This window comes from Microtus oregoni, unplaced genomic scaffold (assembly GCF_018167655.1).
Source record: "Microtus oregoni isolate MIOR12 unplaced genomic scaffold, Mior012 000060F_ref0000265, whole genome shotgun sequence".
NCBI classification, from domain to species: domain Eukaryota; kingdom Metazoa; phylum Chordata; class Mammalia; order Rodentia; family Cricetidae; genus Microtus; species Microtus oregoni.
In genome coordinates, this window is record NW_024543870.1 from 9,639,345 (window position 1) to 9,659,233 (window position 19,889).

At 37.9% G+C, this 19,889-nt stretch overlaps 1 protein-coding gene across 1 annotated transcript in view; it reads left to right on the forward strand.

Annotated features, from left to right (window-relative positions):
* The first annotated feature begins 594 nt into the window (after positions 1–594).
* The window catches only part of Fsip2 (fibrous sheath interacting protein 2), a 65,054-nt gene continuing 45,759 nt past the window's right edge, over positions 595–19,889 (forward strand). Inside the window, exons 1-11 of the mRNA XM_041639891.1 lie at positions 595–693; positions 977–1,102; positions 3,852–4,013; positions 5,674–5,763; positions 7,416–7,555; positions 9,233–9,374; positions 9,915–10,025; positions 13,590–13,701; positions 15,793–15,879; positions 18,102–18,225; positions 19,106–19,140. Coding sequence (XP_041495825.1) covers positions 595–693; positions 977–1,102; positions 3,852–4,013; positions 5,674–5,763; positions 7,416–7,555; positions 9,233–9,374; positions 9,915–10,025; positions 13,590–13,701; positions 15,793–15,879; positions 18,102–18,225; positions 19,106–19,140 — 1,228 coding nt within the window. The remainder of the gene's footprint in view (positions 694–976; positions 1,103–3,851; positions 4,014–5,673; positions 5,764–7,415; positions 7,556–9,232; positions 9,375–9,914; positions 10,026–13,589; positions 13,702–15,792; positions 15,880–18,101; positions 18,226–19,105; positions 19,141–19,889) is intronic.

Consider the following 19,889-nt stretch of genomic DNA (forward strand, 5'->3'; position numbering starts at 1 on the left):
GACTGTCTCAGAGGGCTGAGAGCTTTACAAAACTGGGTTGGATGGCTGGGGACAGGAGGAAAGAAGATAAAGTAGAGGACACAGAAGGATGATAAAGGGAAAGGGAAGAACAGAGGAAGGAACATGAAACAGGATCATTTGTGGCAAGTGAGCCTGATACGCAAAGTTGGGAGAACTGGGGTGTGGGATGGTATGAAGTTTTACTGCAGAAGATGAACATATAGCCAGGTGGACCTCTGGCTCTAGGTATGCTTGGGAACACTTGTAGTTTTTTTGGTGAAGAAATTTAGCTAGTTCGTGGCTCTGTTTTCTCAGCCTCCTACCCAGCCCGATTTTACATTTTCTGTTTGTTTGGATTATCTAAGGGGCGGCGGTTTCCAAGAGAACCAGACTTTCTTTCGAGTCGTCACAGTCTGGTTCTCTGGGGCCGAATCTCCCAATCTGAGCCACTCGATCTGCTGCGTGGCCGCTACTGTTCTATGTGGAACGTACGCTCGTGGGGCCGCAGGGGGCTGGCACCGGTCATTCGAAACTGTGGGACCACGGTGAAGGAAGCCAGGAAGCGTCAAGGGAGGACGGGAGGCTCAGGCCGCCATGGAGCTGTACCTCAGCGCCTGCTCCAAGACCGCCAATGTTGCTGCCAACAAAGCAGCCTCCAGCAGCGTGGCTGAGGACAGTCAGCAATGCGGAGAAGTGAGTGGGGTGGCCTCCGGCCAGTGTGGATGTCCTGGGTCCTCAGTCCGGCCTCGGAGTGGTCACTGTGGGGCTCGGGCTGGGAGCAGCAACCGCCTTACCAGCCCCTGTCTGGCTAGGGCAGGGTGCCTTAGGCTGGCTGAAGAGAGGGACCCTGTAAGGGTGTGTCCTGCAGGCCTTTGCTTCTGATTCTTGGATTTCTATCTCTATTGGGGGAGGAAATGGGCCAAAGCATAAGACTACTACGGAAAGAAACGACAAGTTATCTGATTATGTTTCACAGAGGGTACACAAGACGCCCATTCCAGGGGTGGGAGCCGCTCAGCTGCTGGATCTTCCTCTTGGGGTCAAGCTGCCTATGATCCCAGGAACTGACACTGTATATTTTACTACGAACATCAGTGAAAAGGTAAGGCAGCTTTTTCTAATTACATTAGTTATCTTGCGTCCCAATGCTGTAGTCTCCTTGCTGTTAGAGAACACAGCAGAGTCTATTAGGAGACTGTACTAGCGAACACAGCAGAGTCGATTAGGAGACTATATACTAACAGGCAGACATCCTGGCCACAGGTATTGTTTAGGGTGTGCATAAAGCAACTTCATCCAGTATGGCTTTATAGGAATATGCTCGAAAGGATTTAATTCATCAGCCCTACTTTAATTTGTATTACATGCAACATATTAACGTTTAGTTATAAGCCATTTATATGTCTATGTATTAACTTTTTTCTCAGAATTTTTTGATTAAAAGGCTATTAATAGTTTCTATTAATTAAGACTAGTATTTTAATCAATACCGGGATTAAACTCTCAATGAAAGACATTTTTGTTTTGTGTTTTTCTTTTGAGTCAAATGCTAGCTCATGCAGTAAGTTAAAAAATAGATTTAAAATTATTTTTCTTGTTTAGTATTATAATTCTCATAAACGGAGAAAGACACTGCCTCTGTGAGGATGAAACCCCATGATCATCTTAGCCCTCTTCCTCCATGCACAGCTTCAGAATGATTTCTTCCAGTTGAGATGGTTTATACCCATTTAAACAAACAACCACCACTCATTTTTACTGTCCAATTTGTTGTCAAACTTGGTTTACTCCTTTTTCTCTTCTTTCTTCTTTCTAATTTCTTAATCTGAGTCATTCTAGATGATCACTTGTTAACTACATCACAGTCACTAATTTATTTTTTCCCAGAACCCACATTTCTTTAGGCTGATAATTGTACTCATCACTTATATCAAATTCTCAGCGGTTAAGAGCACTGCCTGCACTTCCAAAGGTCCTGATTTCAGTTCCCAGTAACTACATGGTGACTCACAACCATTTGTAATGAGATCTGGTGCACTATTGAGGGAGAGACCTGGTCAGTCGTCCTCATCAACTTAGACTGCCAATATGGACAAGTTCCACAGAACCGCCATATACGGGAGCCCATGCATGCTTCAGCATTGTCAGGCCATAAACTTCATTCATATACTGCCTACTTCCCTTACTAGTTTTGTCCTCCTCCAGTTCTTGATTAAATAATTCTGAAGAAGGCTTATAATGTCAAGTGTTACTTTAATTATTATTGAGAAACATGTTTGTCGTTGTTAAAAGTCAATATTTAAAAAGAGTTGACAGCCAAATGTTACCCTCTGAGAGAGACAACAAATTCCTTCCTTGACATATTATTTCCTTTAAGGAAAGTTAGACTTTAAGCTACTGGAGGACGGATGCTTTCTGGGACGCTTTTGTAGTCCTTCTACCTACTTTACCGATTAGGCCCTTTGAAAAATGTTGAGCTTGTGGAATTACGACCTCCGTGACTTAACAAAGCAGTATAAATGCAAATGAAGAGCTACTGTGCAATCTTGCCTTAGACTTTCCTGTTTGCCCAGCACAAAGCATTGCTTCTGCCTTCTAGTTCTTTCTAGAGCCCTACTCTGCCTGATTCTCCAGAATTCAAGAAGTAGACTGAATGCATAGACCTGTGTTTACAGGTCACAAACTTGCACCTTCAGGGTCCTCTAAGTTGGTGCACGATATTATCGGCAGTGTGAGCTGAATTAGATGCCCATAAACAGCAATGCTCTTCAGATTCTCCAGCTTCCCCCCACATGCTTCAACGTCAACGTCATCACCTGTTGTCTGACTTGGCAATGTATTAGTAAGCATTGGAGCTGACAAAATGCAAAGACAGCATTAGCACATTTTCACACATTCTTCTATCCGGTACCTTTTTGTCTTCAGAAGTGAATGTGCAAGTTCTTACCATCCTTCTCCCCTTGAAAAATTAACTGAGAACTCACACTTGAACCTTACTCTGATAATGTTTAAGTTGATAAATGAGACTGAATAATTTAAGTGTTTCCTTCAAAGGAAAATCATAGGGATCACGAACATTAGTTGACTGTCATTTCATTCCTTTATGGGTTATGCTTATTATGCTGTTTATATGAAAATATTCATATTTATAATTGTACTGTAAAATCATTCTTATACATTAGTATTTGTTGTATGAGGTTGTGTTCACTGTTCACAGAGGATACAAACCTATTTTTTCTAAATATGCCTTAAAATTAGTAATTAGTGGAATTGTAGAGTATAGACCCTGTTTTTTTTTTTTCTAACACTCAAAGTGCTTTGGGTTTGGTAAAGGTCCCAAGACACTATGATTCTTTATCCTTAGCATTTGGCATCTAAGTTCTACACTGCTAATATGTGTTATTTCCATTTATCTTATAAAAGAGTTTTGCATTATTTTTCTTCACTTTAAGATGATTGAAACATAGTAGTTAACATTATCCTTTTTTTTTTCCTTTCATGTATAGAGTCTTAATCTAGGGGGAGAAAGAAAAGACAGACTTCTAGTATTGGTTTTATTTCTTAAAACAAACCATGCACTATTCCTATTCTTTTCCTCATCCTGGTTTTTGTCTCATGGCCATGGCATCAGGGAACAAACTGGCTTAGTGGGGCCAACTGTTTAAATCACTTCATGTGGGTGAGGGGAAAAAGAGAAAGTTGTCTGAGTAAGTCCTCTTGTTGCTTGCTTATTCCCAGTCCAAATTTAAAATGCATTTAAACTGTCTGATTTTTTAGTCATGTCAGCAGGTTAATTAAAAGTGAAAATATATTAATTTATATTTGCAATATTTTAATATCTGTATATGCAGCTTTTTCGACCTTCCTATGGTTTTAACCTGAGTGATCCTTACTGCCGACTCTTGGAAACCCAATATAAAAGTCTCCATGACCCCCATTTAAGAACGTACTATAAGCGCAAGGATATTCTGAGAAGACTAAAAAAAGGAGGCTACATCACCAGCAATAACAAAGTAGGTGCTCGGCTGCTTGTTTTCCTTAATCGGAGAGAACTTATATCATTTTGTCTTTGTTCCCCTACACTTAGGAAAAATAGTCTGTTGGTGCAACAAAACACAGCTTTCACCTCTAATGGAATAAGAAATGATTTCTTTTGGAGTTGAAAATAATTGACCATTACTCAGGAATGATCAGGAACACAGATTTCAGTTACCCCAAATTCCATGATCTAATGTGGAAGTAGCCTCATAAAGTTTTATAATAACCAAACAAAGAAAATCATAAATCAAGAGACTTTTAAGATATGATGGTGGAAATAGCAGAGAAGTGATTATAGTCAGTCAAAGAAGTCTCAGCTGTAGGCCTTGGGTGCTTTGTGGATAACATTCTTCGCCCTTTGAGGACTGGAAAATAGGGTTTTGTTAAGAGGTCAAAGGGGGCTTTTATATGTTAGTCCCAATACAGGTGGGCAAAGAATGTCGAAAGACTCTTTCAGATCAGTTATTCTTAGACTGAGTATCTGCAGCCTTCCATCCCCCCACATCACTGAAGTCCTAGTCTGTAGGCCAGTTTGTCAGGTACAGCGTCTTTCTGGGAATTGTCTTTCAGAAGTTTTCACCATTAGCTTTCTTGTAATAGGATACTTCTTGATGAGCTTTATAGAATACTCAAATATCAGGATTTCACACGTGGTTATTTCTTTCACTCTTTTCTGTTTAATATCAAATTATTGTTGTCGAGTGTTTTGAAGAGACAAAGGAATATTAATGTTCCCAGCTGATTCATAGTTCTCTTTTTTCTGTCTGTAATGGTACTGTTTTGTTATATGTCTGTAATGGTACTGTTTTGTTATATGTCTGTAATGGTACTGTTTTGTTATATGTCTGTAATGGTACTGTTTTGTTATATGTCTGTAATGGTACTGTTTTGTTATATGTCTGTAATGGTACTGTTTTGTTATATGTCTGTAATGGTACTGTTTTGTTATATGTGTTTTTTTTTAAATATTGAGATAGAAATGTAGGAAAGGTAGTTTGTTAGCATCCTGAGAGATTACTCTTATTGCACTTGAACATTATATTTACAATCATAATCCAATTATAATGAATTAATAACTAAAGTTATGTGTGACTAATAACATCCTTTTTATAATAAAGTTTTTATTTCTAAATAGAAATTTCTTGCTTACAAATGTAGAGTCACCACCTATCAAACCGTTAATAATTTCTTACTCTTCACACCAATGTATCACTAATATTTTCTTTTTTTATTGCTTTTTATTGAGCTCTACATTTTTCTCTGCTCCCCTCCATGCTTCTCCCCTCCCCTTCAATCCTCCCCTAAGGTCCCCATGCTCCCAATTTACTCAGGAGATCTTGTCCTTTTCTACTTCTCATGTAGATTAGACCTATGTATATCTATCTCTCTTAGGGTCCTCATTGTTGTCTAGATTCTCTGGAGTTGTGATTTGTATGCTGCTTTTCTTTGATTTATAGCAGCCCACCTAGCTCAGTTGGTAGAGCATGAGATTCTTAAAATCAGGGTTGTGGATTCGAGCCCCACGTTTGGTGTCATAAAAATTTTCATTGCTTTTTTTCACTCTAATAAGCAACTGTTATGACTTTCAGTCTTCGTACAATTAAGATATTGATGCATTATTGGTTTTATTTTTAGATTGTATGTAGTTTGAGGGAACTGAATAAATACCGGCAGTATCTTACGAGTTTAAAATTAGACTTTGAAAGGAACTACTTACGAGAACAGGTAAGTTATGCAATTAAAATCAGTGGTTTAAATAGACGAAAAAAGGTTTTGTGTGTACCTGAGTGTGTAAAATATCATCTTATATTTTGAAGTTTAATTGCTAATTAAATAATAATCTGTGCAAAATTCGGAGAAGAAATAAACAATATTTAGAAGTTGCAACTTTTGCCCAGTAAGGGAAAAAGATTAGATCATAAAATCAATATACTAATATTTAGTATTATTTTTTTTTTTTTATTTTTTTTTTTTTTATTTTTTTTTTTTATTTTTTTTATTTTTTATTTTAATTTATTTATTTATTAAGAATTTCTGCCTCGTCCCCACAACCGCTTCCCATTTCCCTCCCCCTCCCCCGATCAAGTCCCCCCCCCCCTCATCTGCTCGAAGAGCAATCAGGGTTCCCTGACCTGTGGGAAGCCCAAGGACTGCCCACCTCTATCCAGGTCTCCTAAGGTGAGCATTCAAACTGAGACAGAGACCCACACGGGAGCACTGGACAGAAATCTCAAGGTCCAAATCAGGAGCAGAAGGAGACGGAGCACGAGCAAGGAACTCAGGACCACGAGGGGTGCACCCACACACTAAGACAATGGGGATGTTCTATTGGGATCTCACCAAGGCCAGCTGGCCTAGGTCTGAAAAAGCATGGGATAAATCCAGACTAGCTGAACATAGCGGACAATGAGGAATACTGAGAACTCAAGAACAATTGCAGTGGGTTTTTGATCCTACTGCACGTACTGGCTTTGTGGGAGTTTAGTATTATTTTTTATATTTAGTGTTAATGTAGTAAGTAATTCAGTAAACCAAAAAAGTCAGCAGGTCAGATAAGCTAGTTAGACCTTAGCTGGCAGTAGAAGCTGTCTCTTGTACTAGAAAAATTTCGAAGCTAAATCCGAAATAGTCTTAGGAACAGCTGTTTTTCTTGTTACATATGTGATGTCCTACATAACATGGAAGAACCGTAGACCGTGAGTTTGTATCTATGTATGAATACTGTATTTATTCACAAAAACTCATAAAAGTGAAACAGAATTCTTAGGTTATGCTTGTTTCTTTTAGTCCTGAATCAAAGTTGTGTATTTCTCTCTCTCTCTCTCTCTCTCTCTCTCTCTCTCTCTCTCTCTCTCTCCCTCTCTCTCTCTCTCCCTCTCTTCTCCCTCTCCCTCCCTCCCCAGCATGTGTAGTCAGATGTTTATTTAAAGTCAAGAGAGCTAAAAATTAGGAAAGCATGTGCTCACAATTTTATATTAAAAAGTAAGAATGTTAGAGAAAAACAAGATGACTCAGATCAGTTCAGTGCCCACCTGAAATCCCAGCACTCTGCAAACTGGAACCAGAGAACTGTGAGTTCCAGGCCAACCTGGGTTATATATTTTGAGACACTGTGTCATAAAAATCAAAAATAAATGGAAAAATAGACAGAGACAGAAAATGTAGTATTGATGATGAAATAAAGTAGTTGTCTTCTGTGTTTAGAGCGATAAATCCTTACTTTAGTTCAGCTGTCGGCTTTTGTAATGGATTCAAAACAGAATTAAATGCAGTTAAACAATTTACCATTTATAAAATATAGGAATTTTAATAATTATATTTCTGGGAAATGTAAAAATATTATATGTTTCTGGCATTCTTTTATTTAAAAAAAATAGCAATTGATTACAAAACAGCTGCACAAACTGCAAGAAACCAGCCAATATCCTCACTGTTCTGACGTCACACGGTTCCAAAACTGGTTGTTACAGGATAACACACAGTCTATTAAGGACCAAGAACGTTTGTTAAGACACAGGTGAGCCTGAAGCCCTAGCGCTGTGTGTGTGTGTGTGTGCGCGCGCGCGCACATGTTTGCAATAAATTATACTCAGAAGCATTGTAATCAGGACTTTTATTTTCTTAAGTAGTAAATATTGTTCAATTGACCTTTGTTCCTTGGTAAGGAAAGGGAGGGAAATCAGAGAGGTGCAAGGAGGTACTTCTTCCAGGGGAGCTGAGATTTCTGGGAACCCAAGAGATAATGAAATGAGAGCTGAAAGAAGCACCAGATCTCTATAGAACGTATTTTAGCAGCAGCAAAAAAGAAAAGCAACTTTTAAAAATCCCCCTTTAGGGACTGACAGCACTAAATCAGTTCAAATGAAAACAGGAGTTTTAGTGTATCTAAGAAAACACGAACATTCTAAAATAACTGAAACGTATTCAAATATTTCCCATTCATAGTCATTAATTAGCATTGCATTACCAAATTCATTTCTCTGAATGAAAACCTATTTTCCAGTCTTTTTCCTTTCCTAAGAGTGAGAATTTTATATTGTGTAGTTTGGTTTCCCAACAGTGCCATAAGACACACTGTAGAGTGATATTTTGTTTGTAATCTAACAAATAAAGCTTGTCTGAGGATCAGAGTGCAGAGGTAAATTACCAGTTAGTCACAGAGGCCAGGCAGTGGTGGACACACTTTTAATCCCAGCATTCAGGAGACGGAGGCAGACAGATCTCCATGAGTCCAAGGCCACCGTGGGCTACATGAGATTGAATCTGTCTAAAAGAGAAACAGCTCACACAAAGGTGATATCAGTACCTTAGGATAATATGCCTTTAATTCTAGCACTTAGGAGGAGAAAGGAGTGATATGGCTGGGCAGAGAGAGGAATATAAGGTGGGAGGAGACAGGAGCCCAGCAGTCAGAGAATTCATAAAGACAGAATCACCCCTTGTAGTCTGAGGATTTGGTAGCGGTAAATGTCTCTGTAGTGGATTAGGACTGCTTCTCTGATCTCTCAGCTTTCACCCCCTAATATCTGAGCTTGGGTTTTTGTGATTATGAACATTTAGAATTCGTGCTACAGCACTGTTGTCCCAGACCTTCAGTGGGAGTTTTGTGTTGCTACCAGGAGCCGAGTACTCATGTTGTTCTGAGAGGATTCTTTCAGTGGATGTGGTGCAAGCCTTGTTTTCTGTTGTGTGTGGAAGTCCCGGTTCCATACCCACTGAGTTACGTTTCACTGTGTAAAACACAGAATCAGCTTTTTCCCCACCCCATTATTTCTTTTTTTTAAAATATTTATTTATTTATTTATTTATTGTGTATACAATATTTTTTCTATGTATATGCCTGCCAGAAGAGGGCACCAGATCTCATTACAGATGGTTGTGAGCCACCATGTGGTTGCTGGGAATTGAACTCACGACCTTTGGAAGAGCAGGCAATGCTCTTAACCGCTGAGCCATCTCTCCCGCCCTATTTCTTTAACCTAAGTAACAAATATGTATTAAAAATGAATTAAGAATAAGTCAAATATTACAAATACATCTGATCTGAAAAATGATAAATGGAACCAACAAAACAAAATATAAAAGCCCTATGAAAATTCTGTCATTCAAACCATAGCAAGCAAGGTAGGACCTGGCTTGGAGTATGGTGATAAAGCTTCCAATTCACCTGCAATCCTATGTTCACCTCACTCAGGTATTTGGATATGATCAGTAAGGAACTGGAACAACTAGAGCGCACAGCGGAAGAGCAGCGCCTGCTCCGCATGGACAGGGAAGAGAGACGGCAGCGGGAGTATACAAGAAAAAAACTCAATCTCCGGAGAAAAATCGAAGAGGTAAGACGTGACTGTAAGTGTTGCGAGGGGAAAATACACAGTTTTTCCATTTGCAAATAAACTTAACGGTAGAGGCAGATACCACAAACGGCATAATGAACGATTATTTTTAAAGATCAATGTAAAAAAGTTACTACGCATTGTTTCCCTTTACATTCACTTCAGTGTGCATAGGAAATAATTTTTAAATTGCCTTTGGTAAAAATGAACCATGGCTAATTTTCATTTGAAATTTAAAATTATTCATTTGTGTGTGCACACCGCATAATGCAGTGAAGAAGTCCAGACAGCTTACGGGAGTGGGAGTCAGTCCTTTCCTCTGCTACGAGGGCCCTGGGAATCGCACTCAGGTGAACAGGATTGGCAGCTGACAGCTGGCTGTCTTAGCCCATTCGAAAAGCGCTGAATGGCTTGCATACATCTGTCCCCAGAAGTGTTGGGCCCTTGACTTGCCAGTTTATTTTCTTGGTGGTGGACAAAGCGCACCTGCCTTGAAAACAAAACGCCCTCTCCCCTCCACGGTAATTCTGTGGCCCCTAGGAATGGAAGACAAAGGAGATGCTGCTGCTCACGAAGATTGGAGAAGATGTCAAGAGAGAGCAGCGGGTAGAGGAACAAAGGCGCAGGAGCCGAGAAGAGAGCGACAGAAAGGTAATGTGAGCTTTGGGGGCTTTCTTGGGATGTTTGAAAAGGAGCTTGGATTTCAGAGTAAATATTCGCATGACAAATTATTCAAAAACTATATATTCTGCAAAACTAAATGTTAAAAACTTAGGAACCAAAAACCCGGGTGTTGCTGTGCGGCGAAGCCTATTTATGAACTCCAGGAATGCTGCCGACTTGAGTCCACTGCGAGGCTGGCCTTGTGCCCACTGCAGCAGCCACTGTATTACTGAAAAAACAGAAGCAAGTAGAACCCTTTACCAGATTCCTGTTAAGTACACACACACACACACACACACACACACACACACACACACACAATGCTCTTGTGAATATGCATTTAATCCTAAATTATATCTTTTTTAAAAAGATTTATTTATTTTTAGTTTATGTATATGTTTAACAGCATATATGTATGCGCACTACATGCTTGCCTGTACAGGGGCCAGAAGAGGGAGTCCAGTACCCAGGAACTTGAATTCCATATGGTTGTGTGGGTGCTGGAAACTGAGCACAGATTCTCTGCAAGTGCTCCTAACATCCAAGTCCCCTCCTGCTTTTGATTTTATATCCTATAGATTAGTTTGTAGGTGGCTTCTTTATTTAATAAAGCACACGAAATGATCTTTCATGTTAATAAATGTACATCTAAAATTCTAAATTTGGGGTAAACTATTCTTGACAAATTTAGGTGTAAATTTTACAAAGTTTGATTTGTGTTGCAATATATCATTATACTTAAAACTTTTAGTTTTATTTTTCTATAAAAATATCATAAATTGAAGTTTTTACTTAATTTTCCATTCTGCTTCTCGCATGTGTATCTTAGCCTTGTTCGAGATTCACTAATGATGTGAATTAGTAGGCTTGTCTTTCTTAATATAATCTGCATATTAACACCTTATATTCCATGTTTCAACAGCTCTGTACACACCTAAAGATAGCACACACACACACACACACAAAATAGTTAATTGCAGTAGGTTTTAATAATAGAATAGTATGAGGCACAGCAGCTTCCCTTGCCATGCATCTCAAAAGTAAAACATTACTTTTACTAGAATTATCTTTGAGGTTCTCTGTGTCTCTTATACTTTTCATAAGCCTTAAAATTTTTTATTACTAAGCCAGGCTTTGTGGCACACGCCTTTAATCCCAGCACTTGGGAAGCAGAGGCAGGCAGATCTCTGTGAGTTCAAGGCCAGTCTGGTCTGCAAAGTGAGTTCCAGGACAGCTAGAACTGTTACACAAAGAAACCCTGTCTTGAAAAACAAAACAAAACAAAAAATCTATTACTCGATCGCCAAAAGTTTTATCATAAAGGAATGTTGGTGGTTTGTTAAATATTTTCTTTGATGATTTTGTGGAATTGTTGTTTAGGTTCTTTGGTGTGTATAAAATAAGTAAAATTCCAAAGAGCAGTCAGGGTTCCCTGCCCTGTGGTAAGTCCTAGGTCCTCCCCTCTCCGTCCATTTCTAGGAAGGTGAGCATCCAAACTGGCTAGGCTCCCACAAAGCCAGCACATTACATAGGTTCAAAACCCCGTGCCATTGTCCTTGGCTTCTCATCAGCCCTCATTTTCCGCCATGCTCAGAGAGTCCAGTTTTATCCCATGCTTTTTCAGTCACAGTCCAGCTGGCCTTGGTGAGCTCCCAATAGATCAGCTCCACTGTCTCAGTGGGTGGGTGCACCCCTCGTGGTCCCGACTTCTTTGCTCATGTTCTCCCTCCTTCTGCTCCTCATTGGGACCTTGGGAGCTCAGTCCAGTGCTCCAGTGTGGGTCTCTGTCTCTGTCTCCATCCATCACCAGATGAAGGTTCTGGACTGGAGAGGGAGGGGGAGAGGAGTGGGGGGAGGGGGAGAAGGGTGGGAGGAGGGGGAGAAGGGTGGGAGGAGGGGGGGGGAATGGGAGGCTGGGAGGAGATGGAAACTTGTTTTTTTTTTCTCCTTTTCTCAATAAAAAATGGAAATAAAATAAAATAAAATAAGTAAAATGTTAAACTGTCATTAAATCAATTCATTTGGCCAAATTTTACTGTATTTTTTAGGATGTATAGTTTGATACAAATTGCCAGAAATTTGTGTAGAATTTTGCAGAAGAAATTTTAGGTTTATTTTTGATCTCATGTAGTTTCTTTTTCTGGATCTGGTATCGGTGAAACACAATATCATTCAGCTAGCTTGTAACCCAGACTGGGTTTCTCCTGAAACTCTGAGTTCACCATTTGTAGCAATTTTAGAGTTTTTTTAGGCATCTATTGTAAAATATTTGTTCTATCTCATATTAGTTACCTTTCTCTCTGTGGTCAAATACCCAACAAGCAGTGACTTAAGGAAGGGAGAGTCTATTATGGCTTTCAGTTTGAGAGGATACAGTCTCTCTGTATCTTAGGGAAAAAATGCAGGATCAGGGCAGCTGGTCACTGTGCATCTGCTTTGGAAGCTCAGAAAAAAAATGAATGTCTGTGCTCATCTCAGCTTTCTCCTTTTTCTTCTGAGGTTCCAGCCCCTGGAATAGTACCACCCACATTTGGGGTGTATCCGCTCTTCTCAGTAAACAACCATGCAGACCCGCAGTGTGGTAAATATTCACGGTGATCCTCAATCCCGACAAGTTTGCGGTGAAGATCAACTGCACACAAATTACATGCTTTCTTTTGCCAGAACCCTAACTACTTCAAACGGTGTCTATCTTCCTGAAAATCTGAGTGTTCTCCCTTTCAGGGCTTCCTCTAAGATCCTTTACATCATGGAATTCATATAAAATGCACCTATACTGGGTGCACTGAAATTTTCAACTTGAAGTCTAAGTTCATCTTTTCTAAGTTAATTATAACTGAATAATATATTTTTATAGGTCATGTGGCCCTGTCTCTTTACAGGCCTAACATTCTGCCACTTGATGCGTTATATTGACTTCTTGTGTTCATTCTTTCTATAACTTTGGAAATAATTTTGATTAATCAAACTTTTTATGATTTGCCAGCTGAGGCTAGTATTACTGTTATTGGAATTAGGTATTGCCTATAATTGAAGCAAGCGCCATTTTAGTATTCTAGCCAGTATGACTCATGAAGCCTTTATAATAAGGCTTGTAAAAATGCATATAATTTTCATCTTTATGGAAATGCAAAGCTCTCTCCTCTCTTAGCCCTCAGGATGTTCTTTTATGTTCTCTTGTGTACTTCTTTATATGCACTGATCCTTTTTCTTAGAGAATGCGGAATAAGATGTCTAGGGCTCTCTCTGTGTATCTAGCACTCTTCTGACTTGTGCATGCTCAATAGTATCCCAGAGAGTCACAACGAAAAGTTCCATTTCTAAAACTGCAATCATTCTTCTGAAGAATTCAGTGAGGTAAACTGTACCTACATAAGCGTGCAATCAGAAATAGAAATAGATTCCTTATTGCTCTCTAAATACTCTAAATTTACAAGTCACAAGACAGAAATCTAAGTGTTTATTTCTACTATACTATATGGTTTAAATATTTGTTTGGAACTTATAAATGTCAAATTAATACTCACCAGTATATTTTCTTTACTATTTTAGAAACAAGCAATGCTAGAGAAAAAAATGGCCTATCATTTACAAAAAATGCAAAAAGATGACATGGGAAGAAATGCGTTTGATTATAAAGGACAGAATGGAGCTCCTTATGAATGTGAGAATAATGTGCCACCAAGTCGATCAGTGTAACATGTAATATCTTACATACTTGTGCTCCCTACCCACTTTATACGGGGTCCTAAACTAACGATTTCCACACTACTATTCAAGTTGAAAAGATCACACACACACACACACACACACACACACACATCAAGACTAAAATAATGTTATCAACTGGTTCAAGTGACAAATTTGATTGCCCTTCAATTTTTACACCAATTTCCTTATTCTTAGTATAATGTATATTTTACTACTAACACATTAAAACTAATGTGTAAAGTAATTATTTATGTACATTAACATTGTGTTTTGGTATGTTGTCAACTAGTAAGAATAGAAAACACCTGGTGAACTAAGAAGATAAAGAAGGAGAAAGGTTGTAGAAAAAAGCAGGGAAACATAGACAAGAGTGGAGGAAGGTGTAAAAGCAGCAGAGCGTGACTGAGTGTGCCCAAATCACATCAGGGCATTTTGGGTGTGACACCAAGGGATCACAATGAAATGATCCATAACAGTTATTGGTTAGCACAGCAGAAGGTTTTTTTAAACGTTCTAGGAATGCACACTATTGAGAGAACATGGCCGTCAGCCTTTTTTCTCATCAGCCCCACCTGTAGTTCAGCTCCTCCCTGTACTCTGTTACCTTATTAACTGCTCTTAACTGGAGTCTGCCTTACCTTCCTCCACACATACTCTGTAACTGTTTAATTATGATAATTTCAACTGCTGATCCCGAGCTTTTTCCTATAAATTCACTTTAAAGGGTATGCAACCATCACTCCATGGAGTCCAGTCTTAATTTAAAGTTCTAGGTTTTAGTTTGCACTATTTTCTGAAGATGACACTGTCCTCTCCTGGTGCCATGACCAGGCTCTGGAGCCAGACTGTACTGACCAACACCTCCTCTAACTCCTCCTTTATAATTTTCAAGACCTGTAAATGGTTTTGGCACGTTAACATGTCACAAATACTATCACCATCTAAAACGTAACATAGCACACTAAACAACTATGAAAACCTAAAAATTCTAGGACAGAGTAAGGTTTTATTTATAGTTCTATCAAATCGGAGTACTGACCACTGTAAGCAGATTAAATTCCCCATTTTTGCCTCTCTATGTTCATTGTCTCGGCCCTACTATTACTAGTCGCCATTTCTCTCTAATCCTTCACACGCAATTTACATCCAATCAAGTATTTCTAGATAACCTTAAATTGTATGAACCCTTTTCTTTAAGTCACTGGAAGTTTGCAATACTCTAGATATCTACAGATTTCTAATAATTTCAATCACTATAATACTAAACTTCTATTTTTGTCATAAAATTTTGAGAAAAATATATCTACTAATTAGTTCGCTAGATGAATTAATTCAGTCGATTTGCTTTTTTCAAGGATTGGTGCAGCCCTATGCTTCAGATTAGAAACCACTTGAGCAGCTTTGTACATCCAGATATCTCTTCCTCATGCAACTGGGAAATAGTGTGAACTGTCCACTTTTTCACGCATTTAAAAAAATTTCCTTTTCTGTGTGTTTTATCCTGTATATACACGTGTGTAGCATATGCATAGCTGTTATCTCTGAAGGTCAGAAGAGGGCAGGAGACCAGACCCTTGGAACTGGTTGGTTGTGAGCAATCAGAACCAAACCCAGATCGTCTACAAGAGCAAAAGTTGCTCATAACTTCTGAACCATCTCTTCTGGTCCCTATATACACAGCCACATATTTTTGCTTTTACTCATCTCAAAGTCAAATTCAAGAATCTCAGAGTCATTGTGGGCTGATAAATCTTCAGCAGTGTCATTATGCTGACCTGTACTCTTTACAGAAACTAGGGGTTAGGTGTAGGTTTCCTTCTTTCCAAAATAAAAATAGTCTCTCCAAGTATGCCTTTTAAGTTAAAGACCTAATATCTCAGAAATAATTACCTCTTTCCATTTTCCATTTCTCTATCTTCTCCTCTCTGTCCCCCAAATACCACATACAGATTAACAAGGACTTACTTCCTCTTGATCACAAGAGGATATTTGGTCTTGGGTAATTCTATTATCACCACTAATAATGTCTTATTATGTTTTTAAGCTTCTATGAAGAAGAAAAAGAAGCATTTTGATGATATAAAAGTAATTTATCCTGATGGTGAAGATAGGACATATAAAGGAACATCAGGTAATTGAATATTTTAATAAATACTCAATAAGCAGCACTCCTCCATGGCTTCTGCTTCAATTCCTGCCTTGACTTCCCTTCCTGATAGACTATAGTGGTAAGATGAAATACTTTCTTTATTCCCAAAGCTGCTTTTGGTCAAGTTTTTTATTATAGCAGAAGAAACTTAAGATAACAAAAATAACACAATACTGCCACAAAAAAAGAACATGTAGAATAATGGAATAAAACAGAATATCTTATAAGCCGACACTACCAAATACCCACTGATTTTTGACAGAGTTGTTAAAAGTCTGAACTGGAGAATACAATGCTGAGTTCAGCAAATGGATCTGGGAAAGCCGGATATCTACAAGTGGAAAAATAAACCAGATGCCTAAATCTTGCCTTATACAAAATTCAGTTCCCGGTATATCAAACAAACACAACTGCTAGATAAAAAACTGTTAGTTAAAATATTAAAGACCTAGGCATAGGCAAGAATTACCAAATGTGATTGCACAGAATTAAATGACTTCACTTGACATATGTTTTAGACAATAGAATGATTAAATGGAGGACTGAACAGAGTAAAATCTTTTCTAACTACACGTATAATCTTGGGTTAGCATTTGGAATAAATACATTCATACACACACACACACACACACACACACACACACAAAGAAAACAGGAAATCAACCAATCCAACTTGTAAGTAAACTAATGAATAGACACCTCAAAAGATGAGGTATAAATGGCCACCAAACTGATAAAATAAATCAACATCATTAGAAAAATGCAAGCCGAAACACCTGGCGAGATGGAAATCAAAACACTGACATTATTTTCTACTCCACACTAAATTGCAGTCATTAAAAAACAAATAAAAAATTATGCTAATGAGGGTGTAGATTTCAAAAAGTGAAGGAAGTCTGTCTCTACGTGCTGGTGGGAACATAAATCAGTCTAATCACTTTGAAAATCTGTATGAATTTTCCTAAAAACTTAAAAACAGATCTACCACGTAATCTAGCTAAATCATTTTTGGGTATTCCCACTAAAAACTCAAACAAATGATACAGAGACCTGCACATCAATGTTTATTTCAGTACTGTTCAAAATAAATCATAAGATGAAGATTGGTGTCCTTCAACAAAAGAATAAAGAAAGTATGGTGTGTTTGCACAGCAGAATTATGTTTAATCAAAAATGTGGTAATTTAAAACAACGAGAGCGAGCCAATGTTTGCACTTGAGTGTTTGAAAGTTTGTGCAAATTTTAATTTCCCTTAGAAATTTGCTTCAATCTATGAAGTCACTTAAGCTCAAGAAATAATTTGTGTCTGGTAGATTTTTGCAGAAAATGTTTTTAGAGTCATTAATTTATTTATTTGTTTGACAGTAATTTACTCACATTTTAATTATTCATAAGTAGGAGTTGATATGTAAGTTTTCAAGAGCATTGTCTTTTAAGTAAGTTTTCATAACATCCCTCTTGTATTGTACTTCTTTCTTTATCATTTGGCAATTATCTGTAATCTCTGCTGTGCTGATTGATGTCTTCTCCTTTCCCTGCTCAGTCTTGTTTTCATTTTTACTGAGTTTAGAGCTGCCTGTTTGGATCATTACTTTTTTACGTTTTTTACTATGTCTTTAAATGAATTATTTTCTCTGCTTATTAAGTATTGATAGAAATATGTGAAAGAAAAGTACTTATGACCCACTGGTGACAGATATTATAATAGGGTGATCACTTTGATAAAGTTTTTAAGGTTACTTAAGTTATAATTACCATATAGCCCAGGTAGTTTTTATGATAAAGATTTATTCAATTTAACTGAAATGGATACAGAGACAAATCAATAGTTTTATAGATATATGTTAGATATATATGTATAAAAATTCACAGTTCTTACCCAAAAACAAAAGCAAAGGAGAAGTGTACACACTGTATCATTTCATTCATGCAAAATTTCAGAAAACACAAAATAATACTGAGTTATACATCAGTACTCTTGGAGATGGAATGATGGATTAATGACAACCATCGCGGGGAACATTTATATGAGGAATCCCAATATACTATATCACTGATTGAATGATATTTTCAGTTGTCTGTGTCTCTTTTAGAAGTATTGTTGCTCAAGAATATTTAAAATTTAAATAACTACTTTAAGGAAATAGTTTGTTGCACTTAACAGCATGTTCAAAACCAAAGGATTTCTTCTCATTTACTCCTAGGGCAAGCGTCCACTGTTGTTAATCAGTCTCAGAGTAGTTCGAAGAATGTCACGAAAATGTCAGGATCCTCAGTTGCTTACCAGCCAGAGGTACAGAACAGCAATTTAGAACAAAAGCTAAAAATGTTTCAATGATGTGGTTAGTGTTACTTCCTCTGCTTAAGTTCCATTTACGCATGTGACCTCTTTTACTAACCTGGCGTTATTAGGGGAAATGAATTCTTGCAAGAAAAAGGGTTCCACTCCCTGGGCAAGGAAGTGTCAGCTTAGCTATATTACTCATGTACTGTGAAATTTATCAGAAGCAAATCCACAACCCGTTATCAACAGTGATGATAATATACTATATATTTATTTATTTATTTATTTATTTATTTATTTATATATATAATACTGCTATTTGTTGGTAGTCTAAGAAATGTATGCTCATGTAGACCAAGCACTGGGATAAGCTAAAACATGGAAAAATAAGAAAATTGTTTTAATTTTCTTATTGAATTGAATGCAAATTGAGTCAATTATATGCAAAGGTGAGTGAGGCAGCACCGTTCTTGAGGACACATTATCCAGGGAGTCATAAAGAAAGTATTTCCTTCATCGGGAGTGACTAATTTTTACTCTGGTCCTAATGAGTATTTTAAATAAGCATTTTATAGTGTTGCAGGATGTTTGAAATGGTAGTATAGCTCCCTGTATCCTGTTGAATGACTAAGTTTTGGAATTATCCATTGAACGTCTCACTGTGCCTTTAAATAAAGTACAAACTGGAAGAGGAGTAAGGTCTATATTGCTAGAAATTTAACTCAATATTGAACTAGATTTGAGACAGCAGAAAGTATCCTGGGAAGTCAGTGATAGGCACTGTGTCTGGCACACTTCTGACGGCAAACTTAGAGCAGGAAGAGGAGAAAGCATCTGGATTAATTTGATTTTCTGATAGGAGATAAAAAGGTCTTCCTGAGTACTGTTACTTATATTTTTCATTTAATGTTTTATCATATAGAGAAATGGAATGACGAAAAAAACAAGTGATGAAAGAGGTAAGATTTTGAACAGTACTCCTCATTCTGTTATTAAGTATATAATTATACTCCATTGTATGGTTTTAAAAGTGTTTTACCTAATTTTAAAAGGAATGATTAGTACGACTTTTTTATTTTTGAAGTAGCCTTCCTCCAATCACTTCTTTCTCTCTTTAGTTTACTACACATCTTGCTGTGAAAAAAAAATCTTTCTCTCTGTCCCATTTCTCTTCTGAACAGCTGGCTGCTGCCTCTTCTCCCTATTCTCTCTCTCCCTATTCTCTCTCTCTCTCTCTCTCTCTCTCTCTTTCTCTCTCTCCCTCCTTCCTCTCCCCCCTCCCTCCCTCCCTCCCTCCCTCCCTCTCTCCCTCCTCCTCTCCTTCACTCCCTTCCCTTTAGCAATCCACTAAATAAACTCAATGCTCAAACTATGAGAAAAAAAAGAAAAAATCTTCTAAAAACAGCTTTTCGTCACTTTGCTTTTTGCCTAAAATCAAAGTTGTCATTTGAAGTAATAAGGGCGGCGGCGGGGCTGCGTCCCCAACACCCCAGCCGCCTGCCAGGCTAGCTTATGCCCCGAAATAATTACACGGACACTGTATTCTTTTAAACACCGCTTGGCCCATTTCTATCTAACCTCTTCTAGGCTAATTCTCACATATTAATTTAGCCCATTTCTAATCATCTGTGTTGCGACCCTAGGTGCGCTTACCGGGAAGATTCTAGCCTATGTCCATCCTGGGTCGGAGCTTCTTAGCATGCGTCTG